Source organism: Fusarium vanettenii (genome assembly GCF_000151355.1).
Source record: "Fusarium vanettenii 77-13-4 chromosome 8 genomic scaffold NECHAsca_11_chr8_3_0, whole genome shotgun sequence".
NCBI classification, from domain to species: domain Eukaryota; kingdom Fungi; phylum Ascomycota; class Sordariomycetes; order Hypocreales; family Nectriaceae; genus Fusarium; species Fusarium vanettenii.
The window spans coordinates 711,913-736,214 of NW_003315873.1; the positions used below are offsets into that span (position 1 = coordinate 711,913).

At 51.7% G+C, this 24,302-nt stretch overlaps 10 protein-coding genes across 10 annotated transcripts; 4 read left to right on the top strand and 6 right to left on the bottom strand.

The window, feature by feature from the left end:
• Positions 1-51: 51 nt before the first annotated feature.
• NECHADRAFT_84141 (uncharacterized protein) lies at positions 52-2,648 on the bottom strand (the record flags this gene model as incomplete). Its single annotated transcript, XM_003048522.1, has 3 exons — positions 52-1,763; positions 1,828-2,604; positions 2,642-2,648. 3 exons carry the CDS (start codon positions 2,646-2,648, stop codon positions 52-54), a joined length of 2,496 nt encoding a protein of 831 aa, XP_003048568.1.
• Positions 2,649-3,207: 559 nt separating this feature from the next.
• Positions 3,208-3,651, top strand: NECHADRAFT_47380 (uncharacterized protein; the record flags this gene model as incomplete). The annotated part of the gene is made up of 1 exon (XM_003048334.1): positions 3,208-3,651. One exon carries the CDS (start codon positions 3,208-3,210, stop codon positions 3,649-3,651), a length of 444 nt encoding a protein of 147 aa, XP_003048380.1.
• A 493-nt stretch (positions 3,652-4,144) lies between these two features.
• On the top strand, positions 4,145-5,212 carry NECHADRAFT_95809 (uncharacterized protein; the record flags this gene model as incomplete). Its single annotated transcript, XM_003048335.1, has 4 exons — positions 4,145-4,220; positions 4,322-4,425; positions 4,478-4,949; positions 4,995-5,212. 4 exons carry the CDS (start codon positions 4,145-4,147, stop codon positions 5,210-5,212), a joined length of 870 nt encoding a protein of 289 aa, XP_003048381.1.
• A 235-nt stretch (positions 5,213-5,447) lies between these two features.
• On the bottom strand, positions 5,448-6,773 carry NECHADRAFT_84144 (uncharacterized protein; the record flags this gene model as incomplete). Its single annotated transcript, XM_003048523.1, has 3 exons — positions 5,448-6,430; positions 6,482-6,615; positions 6,670-6,773. The coding sequence occupies 3 exons, from the start codon at positions 6,771-6,773 to the stop codon at positions 5,448-5,450; spliced, it is 1,221 nt and encodes a 406-aa protein (XP_003048569.1).
• Positions 6,774-7,968: 1,195 nt separating this feature from the next.
• On the top strand, positions 7,969-10,317 carry NECHADRAFT_84145 (uncharacterized protein; the record flags this gene model as incomplete). The annotated part of the gene is made up of 4 exons (XM_003048336.1): positions 7,969-8,400; positions 8,436-9,106; positions 9,211-9,322; positions 9,400-10,317. The coding sequence occupies 4 exons, from the start codon at positions 7,969-7,971 to the stop codon at positions 10,315-10,317; spliced, it is 2,133 nt and encodes a 710-aa protein (XP_003048382.1).
• A 235-nt stretch (positions 10,318-10,552) lies between these two features.
• NECHADRAFT_84146 (uncharacterized protein) lies at positions 10,553-11,296 on the bottom strand (the record flags this gene model as incomplete). The annotated part of the gene is made up of 2 exons (XM_003048524.1): positions 10,553-10,989; positions 11,041-11,296. The coding sequence occupies 2 exons, from the start codon at positions 11,294-11,296 to the stop codon at positions 10,553-10,555; spliced, it is 693 nt and encodes a 230-aa protein (XP_003048570.1).
• A 1,301-nt stretch (positions 11,297-12,597) lies between these two features.
• Positions 12,598-13,972, bottom strand: NECHADRAFT_84147 (uncharacterized protein; the record flags this gene model as incomplete). Its single annotated transcript, XM_003048525.1, has 4 exons — positions 12,598-12,720; positions 12,922-13,006; positions 13,056-13,331; positions 13,383-13,972. The coding sequence occupies 4 exons, from the start codon at positions 13,970-13,972 to the stop codon at positions 12,598-12,600; spliced, it is 1,074 nt and encodes a 357-aa protein (XP_003048571.1).
• A 670-nt stretch (positions 13,973-14,642) lies between these two features.
• NECHADRAFT_47477 (uncharacterized protein) lies at positions 14,643-16,214 on the bottom strand (the record flags this gene model as incomplete). Its single annotated transcript, XM_003048526.1, has 3 exons — positions 14,643-15,116; positions 15,164-15,695; positions 15,742-16,214. The coding sequence occupies 3 exons, from the start codon at positions 16,212-16,214 to the stop codon at positions 14,643-14,645; spliced, it is 1,479 nt and encodes a 492-aa protein (XP_003048572.1).
• Positions 16,215-18,614: 2,400 nt separating this feature from the next.
• NECHADRAFT_9829 (uncharacterized protein) lies at positions 18,615-18,929 on the top strand (the record flags this gene model as incomplete). Its single annotated transcript, XM_003048337.1, has 1 exon — positions 18,615-18,929. A coding segment is annotated over one exon (315 nt), but the record flags the coding sequence as incomplete, so codon positions are not given.
• Positions 18,930-19,194: 265 nt separating this feature from the next.
• NECHADRAFT_101424 (uncharacterized protein) lies at positions 19,195-22,355 on the bottom strand (the record flags this gene model as incomplete). Its single annotated transcript, XM_003048527.1, has 2 exons — positions 19,195-21,779; positions 21,852-22,355. The coding sequence occupies 2 exons, from the start codon at positions 22,353-22,355 to the stop codon at positions 19,533-19,535; spliced, it is 2,751 nt and encodes a 916-aa protein (XP_003048573.1). The 3' UTR covers positions 19,195-19,532.
• Positions 22,356-24,302: the final 1,947 nt, after the last annotated feature.

A 24,302-nucleotide genomic window follows, 5' to 3' on the forward strand; every position in this document is an offset into this window, starting at 1 on the left:
CACCATATTCGCACACGCATTTATTCATCGCGAAAAACGCAGCGTAGCTCCTCAGCAAAGCACAATCGTCTCCCACGTCGGAGCACAACCCTTCCACTTGTGCGCACCCACATAGCCAACTCCCAACCGGCGAACAACACACGAACTTGGTCCACTTCTCTTAACCATCATGACATGCAACTGCCACTGATCAAAATCGCGGAAGTACTGGGCCGACATCTTGCGAGCGGACGAGCCCGCCAAAGCGCCACAGATGACAATGACCTCTTGCTTTTCCTCTGTGAGCTTTTGACTCTGAGGCAACGCTCCCTTGATCATGCCTATCCGCCCCCCATTGGAATCCAAAATCAACATCTGTTCTATTAATTCCCCTCGGGAATTAGTGTAAGACTGTCGACCCAGCATCACTTTAACCACGGTGGTGTTGAACACCAAACAGCCAGGGAGCCCAGAAGCGACTTTGCAAGCCTCTGGGTCCAATGTGGTGTGAAGTAGTGTCTGCCACGGATTGTGAGGGCACTCTCGCCACGTCGAGCTTGTTCTCTGATGGCCTGGGAGGTACTTTTTGCTGATATTCTCGACAGGCGGTACATCGTCTCTGTTTCTGAAGTCCTCGATAGCCACTTCTGCCTCCACCCACCACTCCTGTGCCCCGACTCTCCGAAGACCTTCCTTGGCATCTTGAAGGTAAAAGTAAACAAGGCTGATGACACGAAGGCAATCTTCCTTATCTTCTGTGATCCACTCGTAGTCCACCTTACTCGGGGAGGCTGCCCAGCTCCAGCTTGGAAGATTCGCAGGCATGCCAGTCCTAATCTCGATGTTGTCAGCGGCAGTCCACATCAGAGCCTGCACGAAGAACTTCTCCGGGAGACAGAAGATGAGGCGAGATCCTAGCACTTGACCAAGAATGTTCCCAATGCCGGAAAAGGCATTCAAGACATCGGAGCCGAAAGAGAGTTGTCGCGAAGTGTAGTTTGCCACCCAATCAAAGTAGTCTTGCACAGATGTGTTGTCGGTGATGTGATAGTTGACGCCTCTGCCGTACTCAGGCCACCTGTAGAACCCAGGAAGTTCCCTGAACTCATTCTCCGGGGCCTCGTCCTTGCTTACTGACATGCCCATGTTGGCTCTTCGGTGGGGTGGGTAATGTGCAAGGTCCTCGCTTGCACATCCCAAGCAACACTCGAATAGGGCTTGATGCTCAGTGATATAGAGACGGCGGGTGGACAAGACTCTTTCTTGAAAAGTCCATCCTCTGGTGTTCCAGGTGGAAGTTTCAGCAGCAGATAGCCCTCTTGGCTTAATCTCCCTCAACTCCCCTTCGAGTTCACGAGCTGGCTTGTAGACCGATGAAACTCTTGGTCGACCGACGAGGCCCGGAAGTCCCCATGCTTCCTGTCCGCTAAGAGCTGCCATGATGGTAAAGTTTGCACATCGATAGATCCTGTCCATGCCGCGTATCTGGCCGTGCTTCGAATCTGGGTCGTCCTGGATGATGCAGAACCGGTCGATCCAGAGATATTCCTCGCCCAGTTGCTTGCAGAGCAGCATCGTGTCCGTGATAATGGGAGGCAAAGCAATCTTAGCGAGACCACCTAGTTTTTCCAGAGTTTCAAGATTGCCCTTCTCAAGCTGCACACGTTCAGAGTCCTTTTCCGGCGGCCACTGATAGCTCAGTGCTACATAGGTCAATGCAGATGTCGCTACTTCCACATTCATTGTGTTCAAGTTGATGACTCTGAACTCTCGAGGCAGTTCATCTATCATAATGTCAGCCAATGGCTCAACAGACTTCGGTTTTCACGCCAAGAAGAAGCTACTCACCAAGCTGGGTTTGAGTGTTCCTTCTGCACTCTACCCCATGAATCTTTGCGCAGCCTTGAAGCCACTGTTTTAACAGCGAAATATCAAACAAGGGAACTTCCCATGGCTTTACGCTCTTCAGATAGGAATGTGGACCGTTGTGTCCATACCGCAGACAAAACTGAGGCGTCATTTCGAACTCTGTCTGCTCACCTTGAGCTGTGGTGGGCACTGTTGAGGCCGTTGGTTCTATCTTGACTACCAAGCCCATCAGAAGGCGAACGATGCTCTCAGATGGATCCGATGTGTCGATGCGATGCGAGATGGCGCCCGATGGGTCCCCTGTATCGTGATCCAAAAAGTACGGCCCATTGTTGCGAAAGAGAACCTGCGAGGATCGATGAATATTCATCTGCGAGACGCGAGCGGCGATTGCTGCAGTGGCCGCTTTGCAAATCATGCACTGGACGCTTTCCGGTGCATTCTGGAGAAATTTAAAGCCTTCGGGATAAGGCCACCATTGGGCGTAAGAGTCAACACTGTCCCATATCTGGCAGTTTTCGCAAAGATGAGGATTCTTAGGTCTGTCGCGTGTGTCTTGAGCCATGTCTTCCAGATCAGTTCTGTCTAGAGCATGAGATATTTCACGAATGGAGATGAGAGGGGGGGAGTCAGAGCTGAGCGCTTTTGACGGGATTTTCAGCTCCTGCAGATTGTCTGCCTTGGAAGAGGCTATGTTGGATGACTGCACAACAGTGAGCCAATGAACAGCGTCGAAGAACGCCTCGCCTGGTTGCACTGTCTGCCTTGTATTTAGTCCTACATCCTTCTCTACCATTCATGTTGGCTGTATCTGAGGGGGGCTCTCAAGAATCTACTGGCGCACTGCGACATCTTAACTTTCGAGGCTTAAAGTATTAATAAGACAAGTAGGTCCGTTGATATACTTCAACGGGGGGTTTCTTCCCATTTGTCGCTGTTCAAACAGCGATACTAAAGACTATAAAAGCAATGGTTTCTCAGATATAGTCTATTCTTTTTTTTTTCGTTTCTTAATTCCTACCCTCATGACTAATAATAAAAGATAAATGTCGTTGCAGCCTTGTAGGTCAACTCCGAGAACTCCGGTGTGAAATTGCCGCATTAGGAACTCGTGACGGAAACTCCGCCGGAGCACAGAAATGTAGCCCCGATAACCCCTTGGAGATACCTATTCAGATGAAGATTTGAAATGGAGATGGAATGATGATGACAAATTCTTTGTATGTGGGCCAAGCCGTATTCAACGTTATAAACACTTGTCAGGCTGCCTACTTAAAGTCCTCAATTACAATCCAAACTCCCATCGTTGTCAGCCTTCTCATCTCATCAAATCGACGAATAAGCAAAGCATAACCCAAAATGTCTACTCAACACACGGCACGCTCAATCCTCGAATCCTTCTACGCAGCAGAACGCATCTACATGTCTGCCCCGCCCGAAAAGCGAGACTTTGCCGGCATGGCTGCCACACTATCACCAGACGTCAACCTCGAGCAATCATCCGGACTTCCCTACGCAGGAACCTTCAAAGGACCCCAGGGCTTCCTGGATTGGGCCAAGAGCATGGCCGACCACTTTGACATCGTCGACGTGCAGAATCCCGAGATCTTTGAAAGGGAGGGGTCAGAACGCATTGTTTCGCTTGGAAACCTGCACTTGAGGGTTAGGAAGACGGGTGAAGATCTGTATTTCCCACTGTGCCAGGTTATCAAGGTTGATCTGGAGGCTGGGGTCATTACTTCCATCCAGCCATTCTACTGGGATGTGTACGAACTGAACAGGGCTATTGGGCACAGGCAGTAGGTTTGATCAAGTTTCTGGGTCACAGCCAAGCTCTACAACTTGAAATATCCCCTACCCCGGCAGAGGGGGCAATAAGACAACACGTCTTACTGTTCTCGGCATGTTCTGGGCAATTCAGCCACAAACAAGACGACACATGCGAGATACTCTGCTACACCAAAGGCGACGCTTCCAGTCACAACATAGTCAATACCATGACCCGTCACCACTCCCTCATCGGGTAACTCGTATTTAAACCGGACAATTACTCCGATATTTTGATTCATCCCGAGATTAGCATGTCCAGTCTTGGCCTTCCTAATCCACCATCCGGACAATCATGCCCCACTCCTCCACCACGGAACCATCTGATGAGGTAGTTTACCGCGATCCCACTATGCAGATATATAGACATACTATTATGAAGAATACCAGCTGTCCTTGCCTTTATCGTCACTTGTGTTGATCTCGAACACTGGCCTCTTTCTTTTCCCAAGCCGCTCTACCTTGAGCAATGAGTAAATCCACTTCGTCAACCAACCTCTTTGATGTCAGCGGCATTGTGGCCGTGGTGACAGGTGGAGGCAGTGGTGCGTCAAATTCCCTCTCAATATCTTGACTCAGTCATTCCTACAATGTGGTCATTACAGTCTCGATTTTTTTCGAATGTGCCAAGACTGAACTTCCCCAGGACTCGGACTCTTCATGACTCGTGCCCTGGCTGAAAACGGTGCAAAGAAGGTCTACATCATCGGGAGGAGAAAGGAAGTATTGGAAAGCTCAGTGAAAGACATTGTAAGTCTACTCCATGTTAGCCGAAAAGTGCAAACCTGCTAATACGTTTCAGGGCCTTGACAATGTCATTCCAGTCCAGTGCGACGTGACGAACCGAGACAACCTCAAAGCCGCTGTGGCATTCATCGAGAAAGACGTTGGATATATCAACCTGCTTGTCGCCAACTCTGGCATCTCTGGTCCTTCTGGCAACGTGCCTCCAGGGGCCAGCATTGCTCAGCTCCAAGAGACTCTCTTCGACATCCCAATGGAGGATTTCACAAATACCTACCATGTCAACTGCACCGCCGTGTTTTACACAACCATTGCTTTTCTCGGGCTCCTAGATGAAGGCAACAAGAAGTCCAATTACCAGGGTGGCAGGAGTCAAGTCATCGCAACCAGCAGCATCGGAAGCTTCAACAGAAAGATTACAGCAGGTTTTGCGTACGGCACCAGCAAGGGTGCCACAACTCTGATGATGAAGATTCTAGTCACTTACCTAGTGCCGTACCGAATTCGAGCCAACATTCTCTGCCCAGGCTGTGAGTATTCTTTCACATCTCAAGAGCCATGTCTGACAGTTACAGTGTTTCCGACAGATCTTACAGAGAGCTTGATCAAGGGTGATGATCCCACTGCCGAAGGAGCCTTTCCTTTGGATCAGATCCCGGCTGAGAGAGCCGGGAGACCAGAAGACATTATGGGTCCGTTGTTATATTTGGCCTCGCGGGCGGGAGCCTACTGTAGCGGCAACTGTGTTATCGCAGATGGTGGTCGCCTGAGCGTTACTCCTGCTACATATTAACACCGCCTTAAACTTATCATCTAAGAGTCTAACAAGTATCAACATCAAGCAAGGGCGGCTATGAGAAGATAGGGGTAGACTACCAATGGTGTGTTTACAGACTCGTGAAATGGACATCTCGCAATACCAGTCACCAGGGATTAACAATGCCCATGTGAACTACAGACAGGACAGAAAAGGAAATCAATTACAATAGCAGAAGTGAAAGTTATATACCCAAATTGTTACAAATCGTCTACTCGTACTTCCGAGTAGGCCGGATGCCAAGTCCGCTCTTCTCGTAAGCCATGTCAATCATCCTCATGTGCCCAATCGAATCCTCTCCAGACACCCAAGTCTGTGTCTCACGGCCCTTGACTTTGTTGACAAACTGCTCAAGCATGTGTCGGTACGAGATCCAAGTGTCCTCGCCCGGAAAGTCGGCAAACTTGCCGCCCGCCTCTTTGAAGGTATACGCCTTATGAGACTTCTTCTCTTCCCATGTCTTGATCACCTTGCCGTTGGAGCGGATGGTGTATCTGTCTTCGATGTCTATGCGGTGCCAGACGATGCCGTAGAGGAACCCATAGAGTGTCAACTCTCGCTTAAGAACCTTTTCCTGTCCGTTTGGGAGCGACTTGTCAGAGACAATGACTTCCTTGTTCGTGACAGTCACACTTGAAGGGGTCCAAATGCTGCTTCCACGAACCGTACTCTCGGTCTCGGCGATGGCCCCTTTAGGGAAGCGAAACCTTGCTCTGAACGCAATGTCGCACTTATCGCGTCCTTCTCCTGGGAATGTCTGCGTGTCACAGCTCAGGCACTCAACTGGCTCGGCTCTAAAAAGTTGACGAATGGCAGCAAAGTTGTAAGTGCCCATGCAGATCATCGCACCACCAGCGAGGTTGTAGTCAAAGATGATGCCATCCTTGTTTGTAAAGTACCACGGAAGCATCGACTGAGAGTGAATGTGCTCAATCTCTTCGGAGTTGACAAATGATAGGAAGTATTGCCATGAGGGGTAGAACAGGGTGTGAAAGGCTTCGAGGATGACAGGAGCATTGGGCTGAGAGAGCTCGGGTAGGTTGAAGAGTTTCTCGGCTTCGTGGGCGTTAGATACGCATGGCTTCTCAACCAGTACGTGCTTGCCGGCCTTGATGCAGCGAACAGCCCACCCGTAGTGGAACGAAGTGGGGAGAGGAATGTAGATGGCGTCAATGTTCTTGTCGTCAAGCATCTCTAGTCAAAGTATAAGACTATGCCATGGGCAGGGATCGCTTCAAAACACACCTTGATATGAATCTTTGACCTCTGGGATACCGTTAGCTTTGGCGTACTCTTCAGCCCTCTTGCGGTCACGGGCAGCTACAGCCTGGATAACAATCTCGGGGTGCGACTTGGCGGGAGTCAAGAGGGACATGTGGCTGGTTTCTGTTAGCTTTCGATCTCAGGTTTGATCCAAGTCGGTGTGTCCTTACGCAACGTTTGCAGCACCAAGAATGCCAAGTTTGATAGCATCGTCACTTTTAGCTACCACAGTTGGGTAGAAGGCTCCCACAAGCCGGCCGATGACAGATGCCATGTTGTCAATCTCAAGAGGTATTAGTATTCAGTAGCTCCTTTTCTGCATCAATGGTTCACTTACCAGTGAACGTAGGCTAACATTAATGTCGCACTGCTCTGCATGTAAACCGGAACTCCCAGCAAACGCAATGTGAGAGATGGGTTAGGTGGAACTTGCAGAAGAAAGACCAACGATAAAAGAGGCTCTTAAGTAGATATTGGAGGAGTAAGTAATGGAATTAGTGAATTCTTAACGCCTCCATTTTTCTTCAGTGCACCTTCACATCATCACCGCGACACACGATCCCCTCCCCGTCTGATACTCTCCCATAGAAGCAATCACATTAGCATTTTCCCAGTAGGGAATAGTGCATCTACAATTCGACGCAATTAGCATTCTCCTAGTACGGCTTAGTATTTAGTTCCAGCTTACAAATTGTACCACGGCTTGATGGATCCCTGGACTCGAAAGCCTCCGATGTGGTGGCTCGGAGGGTTTCAAGCCAACCACAGAGAAGCCATGACCTTGGCAAGCGAGTGATCCAAACCCCCAGAGCTTATTGAAGGTCGGGGAGTTATCAACCGTCCGACCGGGGTTTCCCATGCCTCCTGTCGGCTTCATCTGATCTCTCCTCAATCTCACTTGCCTGCCTAAACACATCCCTTTGCATGAACCATTAGCATTTCCCCATCTGGGAAATTATCTCTCCACGATGGCTTCCGAGCCTCGATCTTTTCACTTTGTCAGCGTCAGCAATCCATCCACCTCCGCCATCTCCCGGCAAGGCCGGTCTTTTGTAACTGGCAATGTACGGGCTGGGTCTTCCTGGTCCACCAAAAGTGCAAAGCCCCGAGACAAGAGAAAGGCCAAGAGGGCATCGAGAAGCACAGCGGTGGTTCCGCTTAAAGGCCAAGTGCTCCGCTCACAGACAGACCAAGATGGCCAGCCTCGGAGCCTCAAGACAGGGGAAAGACAAGCATCGGAGGTGTTGCTGGACTTCTGGGCTGCAAGCTCTCTACACAGTACATCCCCGAAGCAGCCAGGGGTCTCTATCCCCAGTGCCAGCGATAAAGACATCCATACCTTGTTGACATACTGTTCGTGACATACCCCCCTCCCCCCAGCCCCAACACCCAGGTGCAGCCGCGCCTAGCATAATGCTGAGTCTTGTATCGCAGTTGACTCGATTCTTTGCCCTGTATCCGCAGCCAACATGTCCAAAATTGCGCATGAGCAACTCAAGAACGACTGGATCAGGCCTTCTTTCAATCATGCCGCGTCTACGCATGCCATCTTGGCATTCACGGCGCTTCGACTATCCATGGCACGTCCAGATGTACCCTACTACGTCAGATTTGCTGAACGCCAAAGACTTCTCGCCATAATGGCGATGCGGCGAAGTCTGGAGTACTCTGATGAAGCAACATGCAATGAGAATCTCACGGCCGTATACAATCTCATTTGCTTTGAGGAAACCCTGTTCCTTTCTTCTCTCTCACACTCTGGGAACAAAGCACTGCAGCCGGATTATACCCAACTCAAGGCTCATATTGATGGCCTTAGGCAAATGGTTTCTCTGCGGGGTGATTCTCAGGTCTCTTTCGACGATCGGCGTCAGAGGGTCGAGCCAAATTTCGCAGAGCAAGTTCATTTCTCTTTTGTCAAACCCTCATAGCATAGCTAATTCTTGGGCCGTACAGTGGTCCCACGTCAGGGAACATCGGACTACAGACGAAAATGGCACTACCCAGAGGGTTGATGAAACAGATCTACAGCTACCCAGAGTCTTCATTCTTTTTTACCGAATTGACTGTCAAAGCCTCCAGCTGGTGCAAGGCCGGTATTCATCACGGGCTCCGCGAGTTCTTGGTAACTGTCGACTGCCTCTTGAAGGATACATCCGCCTGGCTTCGTCAGCCTGACAGTTACAAGTGGGACTTGCTAGGTGTCCAGGGTTTATACGGTTTAGCCATTGAAATGTTCCCACGATGGCAGTACGAAGCATCCTATGGGGCATCAAATGCGGATCATCTAGTGGCGTTGTTTACAGCAGTGCTCATCTTCTTCATCAGCAACAACGGCCAGCTCCTGGATAACATTCCCATGCCTTTATCAGATATCCAAGATCTGGTGTCCGATCCGAAAGTTTGGCCCACCATGAGGGCAGCCGGACTGGATCTATGGCTTGCGTTTCTGCTTGTGCTTTCTTCAAGTCATCAGGCTGCCTACAGGGAATATTTCTTCAGAATACACCTCGACACACTAGAGACCCATAGACCAGAAATTCGCTCGGTTGAAGACTACGTCGAGAATTTGCACAACACATTGTGGCTCCCGCAACGTCTGGACAAGTATGCACGGCAGTTGTGGTATAGTACAGAGGGCAGGACAGAACAGTATTGATAATACAGAGACAGAACGTATGATGATCAGATATATTATGAAACATCTCAAGTCTTGGTGTGAATCACTCGTCTCTCCCCGATCTCGGCGATCCTTCTTGGCTTTGCTCGGACTTGATAATCCGAGCTGCATTCAAGGCACGTCAGCTGATTCATCCATGCCCGGTATCTGAGCAACTCTTTGATTCGATAATTCACCTTCATTTCGCCTTTCATAAATACTCATGTCCGTACACTCACAGCACCTCTACCAACACCAGCCACAATCTTCCTCGATCAACATCGCCATGTCAGCAACCCAATCCAAAGTCGACATTCTCCGCGAGAGACTAAACACAGCCAAGCCAGCAATTGCCATGGCCGCTCATAGTCCGCTCGGCGCCAAATTGGTAGAAGAAGCTGGCTTCGGGGCAGTCTGGGTCAGTGGATTTGAACTGTCAGCTTCATACGCTGTGCCCGACGCCAGCATCTTACCCATGAGCACCATCCTTGAGATGACGCGCGCAATGGGCGAGGTTCAGAACCTCCCTCTCATTGTCGACCTTGATACAGGCTTTGGCAACGCGGTCAACGTGGCCTACGCCGTTCCTCGCTTTGCTGCAGCGGGCGCAACGGCCGTCGTCATCGAAGACAAGGCATTTCCCAAAGACAGCAGCCTACGGGCTGGAGGCCGACACGCCCTGGTTTCTATCCCAGAGTTCCAGGGTAAGATCGCTGCGGCAAAAGTCAGCCCGGTGCTTGTCATTGCCCGGACAGAGGCATTGATCGCTGGATTGGGAGAGGAAAAAGCCATAAAGCGTGCTATGGCCTACGCTGAAGCTGGGGCAGATACGGTCCTAGTTCACAGCAAGCAAAAAACACCAGATGAGATCCTGTCGTTTTGCAAAGCTTGGACGGGGACTGTGCCCCTGGTAATAGTGCCAACTAGCTACCCGCAACTATCATTCGCCGAGGTGGCAGCACTTGACAAGGTTGGACTGATCATCTGTGGTAATCATGCTGTTAGAGCAGCCGTGGCGTCAATGAGACGCACGTTTAAACACATCCTTGAAGACGGAGGTATTGGTCGAGTGGAAGAGGAGATAACTCCGGTATCTGAGATCTTTGCACTCCAGGGAGATGACCACATGCGTTCAGTTGAGAAGGATTACCTTCGCTAGACTATTAGGCACAAAGTCTGAGGGACTACCTCACGAATCATTGAAGCTTACTGGTCGAAGGATGACTATATCTAGCGGTCAATCATGGCATGGAATGGTGCAAGTGTTGGGTCAAAGTTTCATATCATTGTATTGACAAATAATAGAGAATATTTCCTCAGAAACAGCCCATGGGCCAAAATGTACAGGAACTCAGACACCCTCCCATGCAAGATGCTCTCATGACATGAGCTTTTTAGGCGGCAGCAATGCCGGCAAGGAAAGCGGTGATGGGGGTGAGGACGGGGGCAAGGACAGCGTTGCTGAGGCCAGCGAGGAGAGGAGTAAGGGCAGCAAGGAGGCCAGGGACGATGGCGCCAACGATGCCGATGACAAGAGTAAGAACCTTGGCGAGGATGGTGAAGACGGAGTGAAGGATGGAGATGAGCTGGGGTCGGAGACCGATTTCAGTGATGAGAGTCTTGACGGTGGTGAGAACGTCGGAGACGAGGACGACGACGAGGCTGAGGACAGTGTCGACATCGACGTCGGGGACGTTGAGGCCAGCGGCACCGGTGAGCTTGGTGACGACCTCGGTGAGCTCGAAGTGGACGGCCTCGAAAATAGGGACGGCCTGGGTGGCAGCGGCATCCTTGGTGAGGGCACCAGCCTTGACCTTCTCAACGATCTCGTCTATTATGTGTTAGTCTAATACTATTCATGCGGTGGGTGCATGTCACATACTGATGCCGGTGGTCTGGCCGTTGACCTTGTGGACAGTAGTCTTGAGAGTAGTGATCAAGATCTGAGGGTCGGCAATGGCACGCTTGGCAGAAGTAGCCTCATCGACAATCTGCTTGACGCCAACCTTCTTGGTGACAACGTCGGTAGTAGACTTGACAACACCGTTGACCTGTCCAACAGCGCCGTTGACCTGAGGAACGGGGCTAGCAATGGCCGAGATGGCCAGAGCAAAGACGGAGAAGAAAGTAGCCTTCATTTTGAAAGATTAAAAGAGTTGTTAAAAGAGTGTGGTTGTTTAAAAAAGAGTGTGGGTGGTAAAAGAGTGTGATTGGGCCGAAGCTGTAAGAGTTGAAAGCTGGATGAGGATGATGAGAGAGTGATGTAAATGGCGGAATCAAGAGATGTTTATATACACTTTTCAGAGTAGTATCACTGGGCCATGGCGAAAGGGTAGCAGTGACCTCAAATTGTCAGTTCGAGATGCTCCGCTTTGGTGGTTTTGCCGATCGCTCTCTCACCAACGACTCTAGCGCAGAGTTCCGGGCTTCACTAGTGTTGCCCCCGACTCGCTTCGATCGACAAGAAATGGGGTCTTGAGGAATCCGGTTGGGTAAATGGTTTACTGATTGTGAATTTCGAGCAAGAGTTTCTCCCAGTATTCAAGTTTCCGAGGTATTATCTGTGATGCCGTCTATGTTTCTTCAATGGTTCCCAACTCGGACTCGTCGGTTTCTGTCAGACAGCAACGGAACTTTCCGCTGACTGCACATCATCATATCCCCCTTCCTTCGAAAAGCTTCAACGTTGCAACACAACCTCCTGTCAATCCCCATTGAGTGCAACCATCCCCAGTCCCCAAGACGTCATTACCCCTTGGCAGTGAAATGAACCCATGTTATGCAACAGTGGCTGGGGAAGAGACCGCCTCGAGATACCCTTGTTCAACGCACTAGCTGCCCTGTCGATCTTTTCCGCTTGTTTGCTCGGCAGTCACCCTATTCTTTGATCATCGCGACTAACAAACAGCCGTTCTTTTATTTTCCAAAGCCGAAACAAGTCGGTCGAGCGGGTATAGAAGAGCACTGCTGATCCCCCTTTGTGATTGCAGGTCAAGATGCAACACCACGATGGTACTCTAGAACGTTGGGCACAATGCTACTCAACCATCCTCCCAACGTTTACCAGCCCAGCCTTTCATTCTTCTTCCATTCCCATTAGATCACGCCTCATATCTATATTGCTTTTCTTCCTGGATCGTGGCTTGTCTTTGAGTCAACAACGGCAGCCCCACGTGGTCCTCTCGTGGGGGCGCTTGGCATGAACTAGAGTTGATCGACATCTAGGAGATCGAAGCCCGGTTTCCTGGCTGGCGGTAGGTCCGCGGCCCGGGAGATGACTCTCCATAACTTGGGGGAAATAGTTGCTGATCTCGTGCGTCACTTCGTCCGAACATGCTCGACCAGGAGGTATGAATAATAATCAAGAGGCCCCTTAGAGTTACCCAGCCAGGAGGAAATGTGTTTGTTAGTTTTCAAGGGGGACATTAAGCATAGGGGCTCACTGTTTACCATGTTCAACCTTGACATGCTTCAGCCCATTGGGAAAGGGACGCTCGCACAAGTGCCTGGCCGCGTTGACTCGAGGATGTAACAAAAGTAAAGGGTTCTCAACGTCTCTAGCCTGTCCAGTATGGGATACAGAATTCAAAGATTATCTTCATAACCCCTGAAGCCCGTGTGATGGTGTTGTAGTCGGAGTTGGCCTTGACTGAAACTTTCAACTAATGAATAGATTACGACGTAGTAAAGAGGACCCTTGCCGGAGAAAAAACCAACAGCACACTTTCCCACCCTAGAGAGACTCTACATGATGCCCCCTCACATTCAAGTTCTTGAGCAAATCCGTCCAAACCCTTCGCTGCATGTGCAACCCACTTTCGCCAGACACCCATCCAGGGGCCAGATATCTATCACAAAGTTAGCATTCTACTCTCATCTAACCGAGGGATCACTCACTCTTTAATCTCACAGTCGGATACATATTTCCCGTGGCTCTCCGTCCCCGCCACTGCGGCGTGCAAAAGAGTTCGGCTACCCTGTTCAGGGGTCCGCCCAAGGAACAGCCTCAATATGAGAATCTGATACTTCATAAACCCACGTGCGTTGCGGTTGAGTTCTGTCTTGCAGAGGCCCGGGTTCAGGATGTTAATGATGACCCCCGTCTCAGATAGTGGGAGGAGTGATGCTAGATGGCGTGTGGCGTATATTTGCAGCAATTTGCTCAGGGGGTAGCTGTTTATGATCAGCCAAGTTACCTCCCAAGTTGGATTTTGTAGCCCTTACCGACCAACCATGTCAGCTTCTTTGGTACTCAAGGCCTCAAACAGATCACCACTGTGCTTTTCCAAAACCCCCTCACACTGAAAGCCAGTCACACTCGAGACGATAACCAAGTGTGGGTTAATCGAAAACGTCCTTGCAGATTCTTGAAGTTTTGGCATGGCCCTGATGGCAAGCAACATTGTGCTAAGGACATTGACAGTGATGGTTGTCTCGACTCCTTGGGAGAGCGTGAAATCAGCAAGCGCAACAGATGCATTCTGAATCAATGCATCGATCCTATCCAAAGTCTGAAGCTTCTTTGCAAACTCCTCCACAGAGTCCAAAGAGGCGAGATCAAGATGCCAAACCTGACAAACACCTTCTCGACCAGTTTCTTTGGCAATAGCTGCAGCTGCTACGTCGCCTTTTTCGATCGATCGAACACCAAGGACAATTGTCTTTGCTCCAAGCTTGGCCAATGTCTTGGCACACTCGAAGCCGAGGCCGGTGTTTGCGCCTGTCACGATGTAGGTTCCGCCGGTGACGGTGGCCTCGGTGGGGACGAGGGGGAGGTACGTCCACTGCGCGCGGACAAAGTTCCAAAAGGTCATTTTGATATGGATACTTTGAGTTGTTCTGGAAAAGTATTGGGCGGGAATAGATGTGATAATGGTCACTTCTTACTCAACATATTCCCCCAACTCGATCGCAGACTCTTGCGGTTATATACCCTCAGACCCCCTCTCTCACTTCTACATATCTTAGACTCTCAGCTAAACATTTCCACGGACTTTACCTAACCCCGATAAATTGAAGCTTTTTCATCGATGTTAGCACTCATCACCAAACCAGACTCATTGTTTGGTTGACGCGGCAGGGTATCTCAACCAACCAGAGATCTACTTCCTAAAACGGAAGCGCAGCCGCGATGCCGCCAATCTCCGTAATCTCCAGCAACGGACAATTGCAAAAGTCCAGCCAGTATTCGCAATGGCATAGACATCACGGGACCTGTTGGTTTCGTTTGTGGCGCATGCTAAACCATTGAGCTGAATAATGGGTCAAGTTCCGAAGGCGCGCTGCCAGGGCGGGAGACCTGAGTATGGCATCAGCTACATCGGGACGGAGAACTTGGCTGCTCAATAATAGATAGGCGTGGCAAGTGTCTAGGAACCAATCCAAGTCAGTCAAATAATGAGTTTCTATTATAAACATATCACAGTAATCGCAAACTATAGACACCGAAAGAGACCCCATCCCACCGCATCCCCACGCTCAGCCCTAAGCCGGCCTGATACCCTGCGGATTCCAAAACACATCATCAGGATCAAACTCCCTCTTCAACGCCCTCAACCTCTCCAAATTGCCCCCATAATACAACCTCGTCGCTGTGTCACCATCCAACTGCGTATCCAGATAATTCGCGTACATGCCCCACTTCCCGTCCGCCATGCTTGACGTGACGCTCTCCCTGAACCTTCGGAGGAGATCGAACCCTTCGGGCGGGTATGACCCGTTGGAGCCGCCGTCGGAGAATTGGTAGAGGAGAAGCTTGTCGCGGTGAGGGAATGCTGTGTCGGAGGGGGACTGTTCCGAGATGGCCGAGTTGGGGCCGCCAAAGAGGTCGAGGAGGAGGTACCACGATTTTCGCGCCGAGGGGTCTTTGGCGTTCGTGAAAAGAGCGTTAACGAGAGACTCGACTTGGTGTCTTGTGAGAGCATGTGTCAAAAGACTGGTCGTGTAGAACGTGCTGTGCTATCACACTGTCAGCCTCGATCGCAAAGTGTTGGTTCAAGTCTCACCCTGTCATACGGACGCCTCTGCACAAGTGGCTGACCATCAGCGAAATGTTCCACGCTCTCAATCCAATTCATAGTGTTCGTCTTTGACACCTGCGCGTTAACCTCTCCTAAAAGCGGTCGCAAAGCCGCATTCAAGCCCTCCAAGCTGCCATGATAAAGGCCCTGTATCGCCTGACCTCTCGGCCCCATAAAGATCTGCATGTTCAACTCCCTCGGGGCGTTGACTCCAAACTCCTGAAAAGCCAGTATCCCCTCAACCGCTTCCTCTTCACTCCAGTCAAGGTCGATGTTAAAAGACGTGAGCACTTCAGGTGCAGCAAATGTCATAAAGTCGAGTTCAGCGACAATGCCAAACGAAGACCCGGCTCCCTTGAGTGCCCAGTGAAAGCTGGGCGTATCCCACTCCGAGCTGTATTTTATCGATCCGTCGGCCATCACCACTGTCGCTCCGACGAGGCGGTCGAGTGTGAGACCGTAGGTTCGAGACGACATGCCGTAACCGCCGTGTAGGGCGTGGCCGGTGATGCCGACACTGCGTTTTGTCAGTTGCGTAACAAAGGGACAAGTGTCGCCCTTACCCAGGGCAGGTCCCGTGGGATAGAGCTCTGCGAAGTGTGTTGAACAGTTCGTTGGCGACGTGGCCAAGTCGTGCACCCGCCTGAATGGTGCAACTCATGTCCTTGTTTAGAGTGACCTTGTCCATGGCGTCCATGACAACGACCAAATGGCCATCTTCACCACCAAAGCCGAATGATCCATAGCTGTGCCCTCCGCTCTTGGCGCTGACCCTTACTCCATATTGTCTACCGCACTTGACTGCATCCTGGATGTGCTTGATGGTTGTCGGGATCGCGACCGCTTCGGGGACGTATGCTAGACGAAGGTTGTATGGTTTGGTGTCTTGTATCCACTGGCTCGAGTTCTTTGCTGCGTGGGGGACCGATTCTGCAGCTAGGCAAGACGTGAGAGCGTCTGGAGGACCGTAGAAGGGACTCCCCAGGCCGAGACCTGAGTAAAAGGCAAGGACTAGAAGGAGAGATAGAAAGGCCATGGTGTCGGTGATTGAGATCTGAGCCTTCAACCAGTTGCGAATCACCTCCCGCACTCAAAGAGAGGTTGACAATACTTCCCGCTCATTCTCACACGCAGACGATCCAAAGCAGCAATTTATACCCGTCCAACCTCCCAGCAACGACTCGAAACCCCAGCGCAAGAGTCCCAAATTGAGCGATCATGGCGTTTTACGAGACTCAAAAGGGTTCACGAGAATGCAGACAAAAGGGGGTTGTCATTTCGAGGCCCTTGTTGCTATTCCGAGAAAGCCTCGCACAACGGGTGATGGATCCATGTTGATCTCGGAATCGGCACGGGGTTTGTGAGTCGGTGCGAGGACGGTGTTCCGCCAGTGATGAATGGCTTGGGGATGAGCTTGTCTATATGTAGGAGAGTCAGTTCGGGAGATCGTCAGCTAGAACAACTCCTTTGTCGCGATAACTAGATGATCTTTTCTTCACACGGTATCTATCTAGTTGATCTCTCCGATGGCGCATCAACTCAACTCAAGTTACAGACGTCAAGAAGTAACACCCTCCGCTCTCCCCTCCTCTCCAAGATCCCGACTCTCATCTCCCTCAAAGAACGCCCACGTAACACAAAAACCACGACAGTCACCCTCCCGTCCAACCCAAAGAACCAACCAACGCTCCCCTCAACACAGTATCCGAAACGTGAATTCTCTTGGTCAGCCGTACAAGAAAGACACACTCCGCCAGTAAGCCGCCCGCCCACCAGCCCGCGTTTCATGTTTCCTGGATGTACGCGCAACCAACTCTCGCGCGCGCCTATTTGCTCCCCTGGTCCCGTCATGCCAGGAACCGACGCCGCTACCGACGCAGGCTCTTTCCGAAAAAGCCGCGCGAGGGGAATCTTGTCTCTTATTGGAACACGTTTGGGTGGTGGGTGACAAAGACGGGAGGGGGGGGATCGGTCGATGACCCGACTGGGCTACGGGTTTTGCGAGCGGAGAAGGAAGAAGAGCGACCGCTTCTGTTGAAAAAGTCTAGATTCGAGCTTACGATTCATACTTCAAACTCTTGGTCTCTGCATGTTCTTACTCAACCAAAGTCCCAGACGAGATGTACTTCTCACGCCATGTGTCCTCGCATTGGACAGCGGTGTAAAAGGTACACGTGCCAAGGTAGTATTCATCCAGTCAAAACCTGCACTTTTGCCTTTTCTTCCCCTGACGCCAGTAAGACGCCTGCAGTCATCATGAGAGAAATGGCTCACCACCTTTCTCAAAGCCACTGCCCGCCCGTGCCTGGTACCTGAATCTGCTCAAACGTAAGCCTGATCGAATCATGAGCATGAAATTGAACACTGAAGGATCTCAATGAAATATCCAACTTCCTCTTTCGAAACAATGCCTCATGTAAAGACACTCGCAACGTTGCGTCCCTCCTTCACAGCCCTAGATCGACAACACATCCCATCCCTGCCCATCCAACGCACACAAGGTCCATCCCGAGATGAACCTCTCGGAAGTCGCTCTCTCCTCCATGCTGTGCTCTCTCTTCTCTCCCCCGCCCTTTGCTGTCAAGTCCACAACAAAAGGTCACACGAAAAAAAAAACCCACATCCCGTCAAACTGCTGACGTACCTTTGCCACGCACCCAAACGCTTGCGTTTTTTTCTTCTTTCTCTCTTCTAGTGTTCGAAACAGTTCCAATAGTCGTCCCATGAAAGCTGGTTGAAACAAAATCCCCATGTGAAACAAGGACCTCCCGTGAGCCTCAACATACCCCCTGTTCCCCGTACCCGTAGGATCAAACCGCTCCATCCCGTAGACTCATCCCATCTCTCTCACGATTCTCAGGACCAATCTCGACTCAGACGGTACCGATCCGGCCCACCCCCGAGTTCTGCAAGTCGCTGTTGTTCCCCCTGCAGGACTGCACGCTAGCCAGTTGGTCGGTATACCGAGGCGGAGACGGGGCAAGTCAAGAGAGAGCACCACTTATTCATGCAGGCTATTGTTTCCCTCTCTTCGTGTGTGGATGTGTGGTCTCGCTCTGTCAGTGCCATGGCGGTTTCGCCTCAGGCGCCGGTCCACGACCATGATTCACTGTCACTCCGGTCCATCTCAGGTATAAGAAGACCGCTTCTCCTCCTCGAGGCCCTCCTCTTCTTCTTCTCTTCTTCATCATCACACACCAGCAACTCTTCACTTTCCTTCAACCAACAACCAAGCTTTGCAAGCTAGCCTTCAAGCTTCTTCCTTTCCTTCACAACCAAAGCCTTCTCTTCTTCACAAAGCAACCTCGACAACTCTCGAGCAGGAAAGCTTTTCACTCTCTTCTTCAAACGACAAACTTTCAAGATACCCCATCAACGCAAACAAACCGTCAACATGTTCGCCAAGTTCACTTCCGCTCTTCTCCTCGCTCTCCCCCTTCTCGCCAGCGCCGCCCCGGCCGTCGTTCCTCGCGCTGAGGGTCAAGCTACCTACTACCACCCCGGCCTTGGCGCCTGTGGCAAGACCCACGGCGATGGTGACCTGGTCGTCGCCATGTCTGCTGCCCTCTTCGACGCCCAGAAGCCCTGCGGCAAGAGCATCAAGGTCAAGGGCGCCGCCGGCGAGGTCACCGTTAAGGTCGTTGACCGCTGCGAGGGCTGCGCCTACAACGACATCGATCTCTCGCCCACTGCCTTCCAGCAGGGCATCGGTGCTCTCAGCATCGGCCGCACCACCACCACCTGGGACTGGGCCTAAACGGTCTCTCCCCTCGACACTCTTTTTGGCCTCTTGAATGGGGACTCTTCTTCTCGGACACAGTTTTCGATCGGCACGAACATACGGGACGCGCATGGTTTTCGTTGACAATGGCACGGGTTGCCTGGTGCATGGATGGACTGGTCTGGTCAACGATGTGAATGGGAACTCGCAAAAGGGAACTCAATAAAACTTCACCTCGACTCATTTCTCCTGTCTCTTGTGCTGTGACATGTTTCTCCCGCAAGCCATGACCATTCAAGTAATCGCGCTGCCTTGGCAGCAGTTGAATTGATGCTACCAATTTATGCTTAGCTCGCTTCCAGGTCAGATTGACCTCATTGATGTCCGATATGTCCCAACCTCAAACCTGTCCCCAACCTTAAACCAGTGTCTCCCCTGACCTAGCCTCCCATTGTGTCCCCTCCCATAAGCAAATTGAGTTTTCCCCCCTTGGGTATGATACAATCCAACGCCTGGGTGCATTCCGACTGCAACCCCCCTGACCAATCCGAAGTTATTTTGTTAATTTACAATTTGACGCTCTGCAAACATCATCCTCAACGCAAAAGCGACTCTGTGCTGACACCAGATCTCCTAATTCTTGTTCTTTCCCGCTGCCCTTCCAAATCCTGGCAACCACTTTCTCCTGGGCCCTGCCGAGGCCACTCTGGGGCTGTCCGCAATGTACTCGGGAGTCCCCTTGTCATGCCCCGGAGCCGCTGTCAACGGCGTACCCGGTGCTGCCGAATCCTGACTCAAGATAGAGTCGTCCGCCATGCTCAGTTCAACAGAGACATGTCGGCCGTGGCGAGGGTTCCGCATAATCGGTGGAGGCGTTGCGCTGTCGCGGTCATCATCCACTACTCCAGTCCGAGTCATCCACGGTGGAACCACCGTCGCACCATTAATGTTGGGGTGTTCGACGCTGGTCTGCTCAACAGGAGCCGCGTCCGAAGTTGGGGCCGCAGCCGGCGCCGGTGCCGATGTGGAGTTGGAAGATCCTGCGCCAATCGATCGCCGGAAAAGCTTGGTAAGTCCGTTGCGGACAGCTTGTTGTCCCGTGATTGGCGGGTAATGGTTCTTCTTCTGTTCGCCGACCGGTGGCGCTGGCTGGAGTGGCTGCACCGGAGTCTGCATCTCTGCTCTGATCTGGATATCATCGCTGTTTCTCCTCTGGTGACGGCTTCGGCGACTTGGCTTGGAGACCTTGGCGTTTACCAATGGCTTCGACAGAAAAGCAGCCTTGGAGTTGGCTGCAGTCTGGGCATTGAGGCTGGACCGCCTGTTAGGCGGCGGTGGAGGAATCGTCGATGAGAACAATTCCTGCTGAACAGCGAACAAGTCCATGACTCTCTGTGGGTCAGCGCCGGTGCTAACGCCTCCAGAATAGCCGTTGCCAGGTCCAAACATGGCATCCATCGCCCAGCCGCCCTTGGCTCCGCCTGACGGGAAGCTAAAGAGATCGGGCGAGATGCGTCCACCGTTTCTGTTTCTATTCGGTTTGGCGCTCTCGCGCATCCAAATATCAAGGCTCGACTCGAGAGACTCGACGTCCGTGTCATCAGAGTCGGAGTCCCAGTCGTTTCCTCTTCGGTTAGATACAGTCGTCTCATCAGCAGAACGAGGACGCTGGATCGATCTGCCGCGGTTCTCCAGATACGCACTGTTGTTCAGTTCAATGATCTTAGCTGAAGCCTTGACAACATGCGAAGGTTGCTCAAGACGAGCACCGGAGTGCACATCCGCCTTTTCGTCGTCGGATGCATCGGACAGACCACTACGGCTTCGTCTCATAGTAGGATGCTTCGACAAGGTCTCATTGGAGTTCTGGAACCGTCGCAGCGTCGAGGTCGAGATAGTATCGGGCGTTGGTGGGAGAGCATGATCATGCAGCCGAACACCACCAGGCGCATCAGTCAAAACCTTTCGAAGCGACTCTCGCTTCTCCTCCTTGGTACGTCGATGGTTAGGCGACATAGCAGCACGTCCATTGAAAAGACTGGCGCCATCCTTGTCCCGGCTCTGAGGTCGTCCTTCTCCCTTCTGAGAGTAGTCTCGCTCAATCTGCTGGAGGGGAGATCCCCGATCGATGATGACGTTGTTGATAGAGTCAAACTGCCCACGCTTGTTGTTGGTGAGCGAGTTCGACCGACCTGATCTGTTAGTTGGCGGCATAGGGGATTTGGCCAGAGATGTCTTTGGCCGGTGAATGCTCTTAGCAACGACCTTGGCCGAAAGTCCATCAGCGCCATCAAGGGACAGCGGCTCCTCCACATCTTGGGGAACGCTCATGTCGTGTCCCTTCTTTCCGTACACACTCACAAAGGAGCTCTCGCTCAAGACGCTGAGACTTGGGCTACCCACAGGACCGTTCTCAAAGTTCCCCTCGCCTTCGGGTACTTGTGGGAGGCTGAGAACACTGCCTCTAGCTCCAAGATAGACGTTTCGCAAGTTCTCGGTGTTCTCGCTCCGCTCAGACAAGAAGCTCGGCATCCGGGTGATGGCCTTAGCACCATCCCCTTGTCTCACGGGTTCCGGTGACTTAGACTTGGGTACGGGATCTTCGTAGCAAGGGTTGTACGCCGGCGCCATGTACTGTCCTTCGGCCTCGATCTGTTCAACCATGGCTCGCTCTTGGGCAAACTGCTCAAGCCTGGCCTCAAGCGTCACAATCATGGCAACTGCTTCCTCAATGGCCTTGTCACGCTTCTCCATCTCTTGAACAAGGTTATCGTTGATCTCGTCGACTCTTCTCTTTTCCGATTCCAGGATCTCGACTTGATCTTCCAATGCCGTCTGTCGTTCCCGACGATGGTAAAGCTCCAACTTGAGATCAAAGTTCTGTTTGTGAAGAGAAGAAATGACCTCGAAACTAGTCAGCTAGGCTCATCCAGAAAGCAATGGAAAACTTACCGTCTCCATGTCCTTGACCCCCAACCCCTTCTTCTTAGACGCCTCACTTCCAGCGGCTGACTGAGGTCGGTGCACATCGGACTCCCTACGCTTAGTAGGAGAGCCATGGCTGACCTGGCCAAATTCGCCTGAAGAGTTAGCTTCAGTGTTGGCTCGTGACCATGACGATGACTTTTCGATCTCGGCCTGACGCTCCTTCTGAAGCCTCTCCTGGAGGAAAGATGAGACAACTGGTTGGCGCGTGGATTCGCTGCTAGATTCTCTCGTTAGGCGCGGCGTCAATCGAGCCGATGTTCGTGGTGTGGCGCTAGCAGGTCGTTGACAAGCAGCATGGTAGAATCGGTGGGAGTGCTGTGAGTGTTGCGAGTGTGATAGTTGAGGAGACTGAGGTGCGTGAGAGGTCGAGCTATTCGTGCTATGCATAGTGACTCTCGTGTTGGTGGTACTAGTGGAAGATCGGGAGGCGGTTCGCCCATAAGAAGACCGCGAAGGAGGTCGTTCCATGATTAGGAAATGCCGAAGGGCTGACTATGTGATTAAGAGTATAAGAGTACGAGAATAGGCCTGCCGTTGGATTTCTCGGGCAAGCAAGACGGGTTGTCTTTGTATGTGATATCGATGTTTCGAGGTGGATGGGTGATCAGACACACAATTATACGTGTCTATGTAGCATATCGAGGTTGATCGCGTTTCTCCAAGGTCCAGATCGCGATGGAGTAGCTTGGTTCACTTCATCGCGGAATGTGCTGGATGGCCTGTGTCGTCTCGGGAGGCGTAATGGGTAGGATATTGTGTAATTGATGCTGCTAGTCCGTGTCTCAAGGCTGTTGACCGGTTGATGAAGGCAATGTGGGAAGTAGAAAGGAATTGTATTCCTCGAGTATTGCCGAAACAGACCCAAACGTGTCGCAAATGTCGGCAGTGGTTTCCTCGGAAGAGGTGACGTCTCTTGTCTCGGTCACGAAGCGAAGCGAAGTTGTCAGGCAATGATGGTGTTTCAAGTTGCACCTCGAGGAATCTCTTGAAGAAAAGGAGACGCGATGTCGAAGAAGGTGGAGGGTCTAATGACTCGGGAAAGCCGGTCGGGGGATGAAGATGCGAGGGAGAGACTGGTGGGTAGTCTTCTCGTGTTTGGTGGGGAGGGAGAAAAGAGGTCGCGGCGCAAGGAGGAGAGTAAAAGGTACGTGACGTGGAGGAGGACGCTCAAGCGAGACAGGCAGCGCAGCACAGGACAAGCCAAGAAGGAAAAGGAAATGGGCCAATCTGAAAGTCAGGAAATTAATTAGGACGTGACTGTCTTGGGGCAGAAGCAGAAGGAGGATGGATTATCACAAAGAGAAAGGGGAGTAGGGAGGGAGAAGAGTGAGCAAGCAAAAGAAAGGATGGATGCGACAATGTGTGATACGTACATATTGTATGGACAGTACGTCCCTTCCCTCCCGTCCTGCCAAAAATCAAAGCCAAACCCAAACCAAGAGCGCGAGCCAATCCATTCCAATGCCACCGATCCCTGGCATAAAACCCAGGGGGGCTTGAGGAAGAACTGGAACCTGAGAATCGTGCTACGGTAGGGGCCTCCGCATTAGCGCTGCAGCTCCGTCAGGCACCCACTAGCAAATTTTTGTGCGGGACGCGGTAGCTGCTGTTAGTGCCCGCCCCGTGGTCGTGGTCGCGGCCGCGTTCCGTGGATTGATTGAAAGGATCGACATGGATTGACGCGACGCGCTCTGGCTGAGAAGTGGGGGAGGGTTTCAGGAAGTGGGCTGTGTACTCTCGGGAGTTGAATTGGACTTGCTTGGGTACCTAGGAGAGGGTCGTCATTTTGATACCGATAGTCCAACGAGCGAGTCGTCCTTCTCCTTTCATGGGAAGTGAGATTTAGGTGCTTGCGGTAGGTCATCAGGTCAAAATCTGGCCTGTGCTTGGTTGTTTGTTGACGGCTGTTTCTATGGAGAACAAGATATCCCCTAGCATCTGCAGCTCATTGTTATCGAATAGAGAGACTGATATGCATTCCTCCATGTAATATGACCCCTCAGTCGATATTGCATCGCGTCCTCTCACATCCAACGCGTGCCCGTCACATCAAAATTAGAACTCTCCTCTTGTCCCGGGCTCCCCTCCACTAACAAGCTCTACTTCCCCCTCCCGTCACCTCCCATCACCTCCTCCTGCGCAAACAGCCCTCCCGTCCACCAATCACGCACTCTCCCGTCATCCTGGGGAGCATGGCCCCCTGGCTCCCGGCGAGCGGGGCGCCTTTTCGGACAGGGACATGGCAGGGGAAACATACCCATGTCGTCACCTTTTTTGCTCTCTCGAGCTCGCTTTTTTGCTTCTGCCGTTGCTTTTGGCGTTCTGTTCTCTGACGACGGTCTCTCAGCGTGGCTTGGGGAGAGAAGAAGAAAAAGCAAGAGTCGAGGGCCCTTGTAAGATCAGCACTCGTCCGTT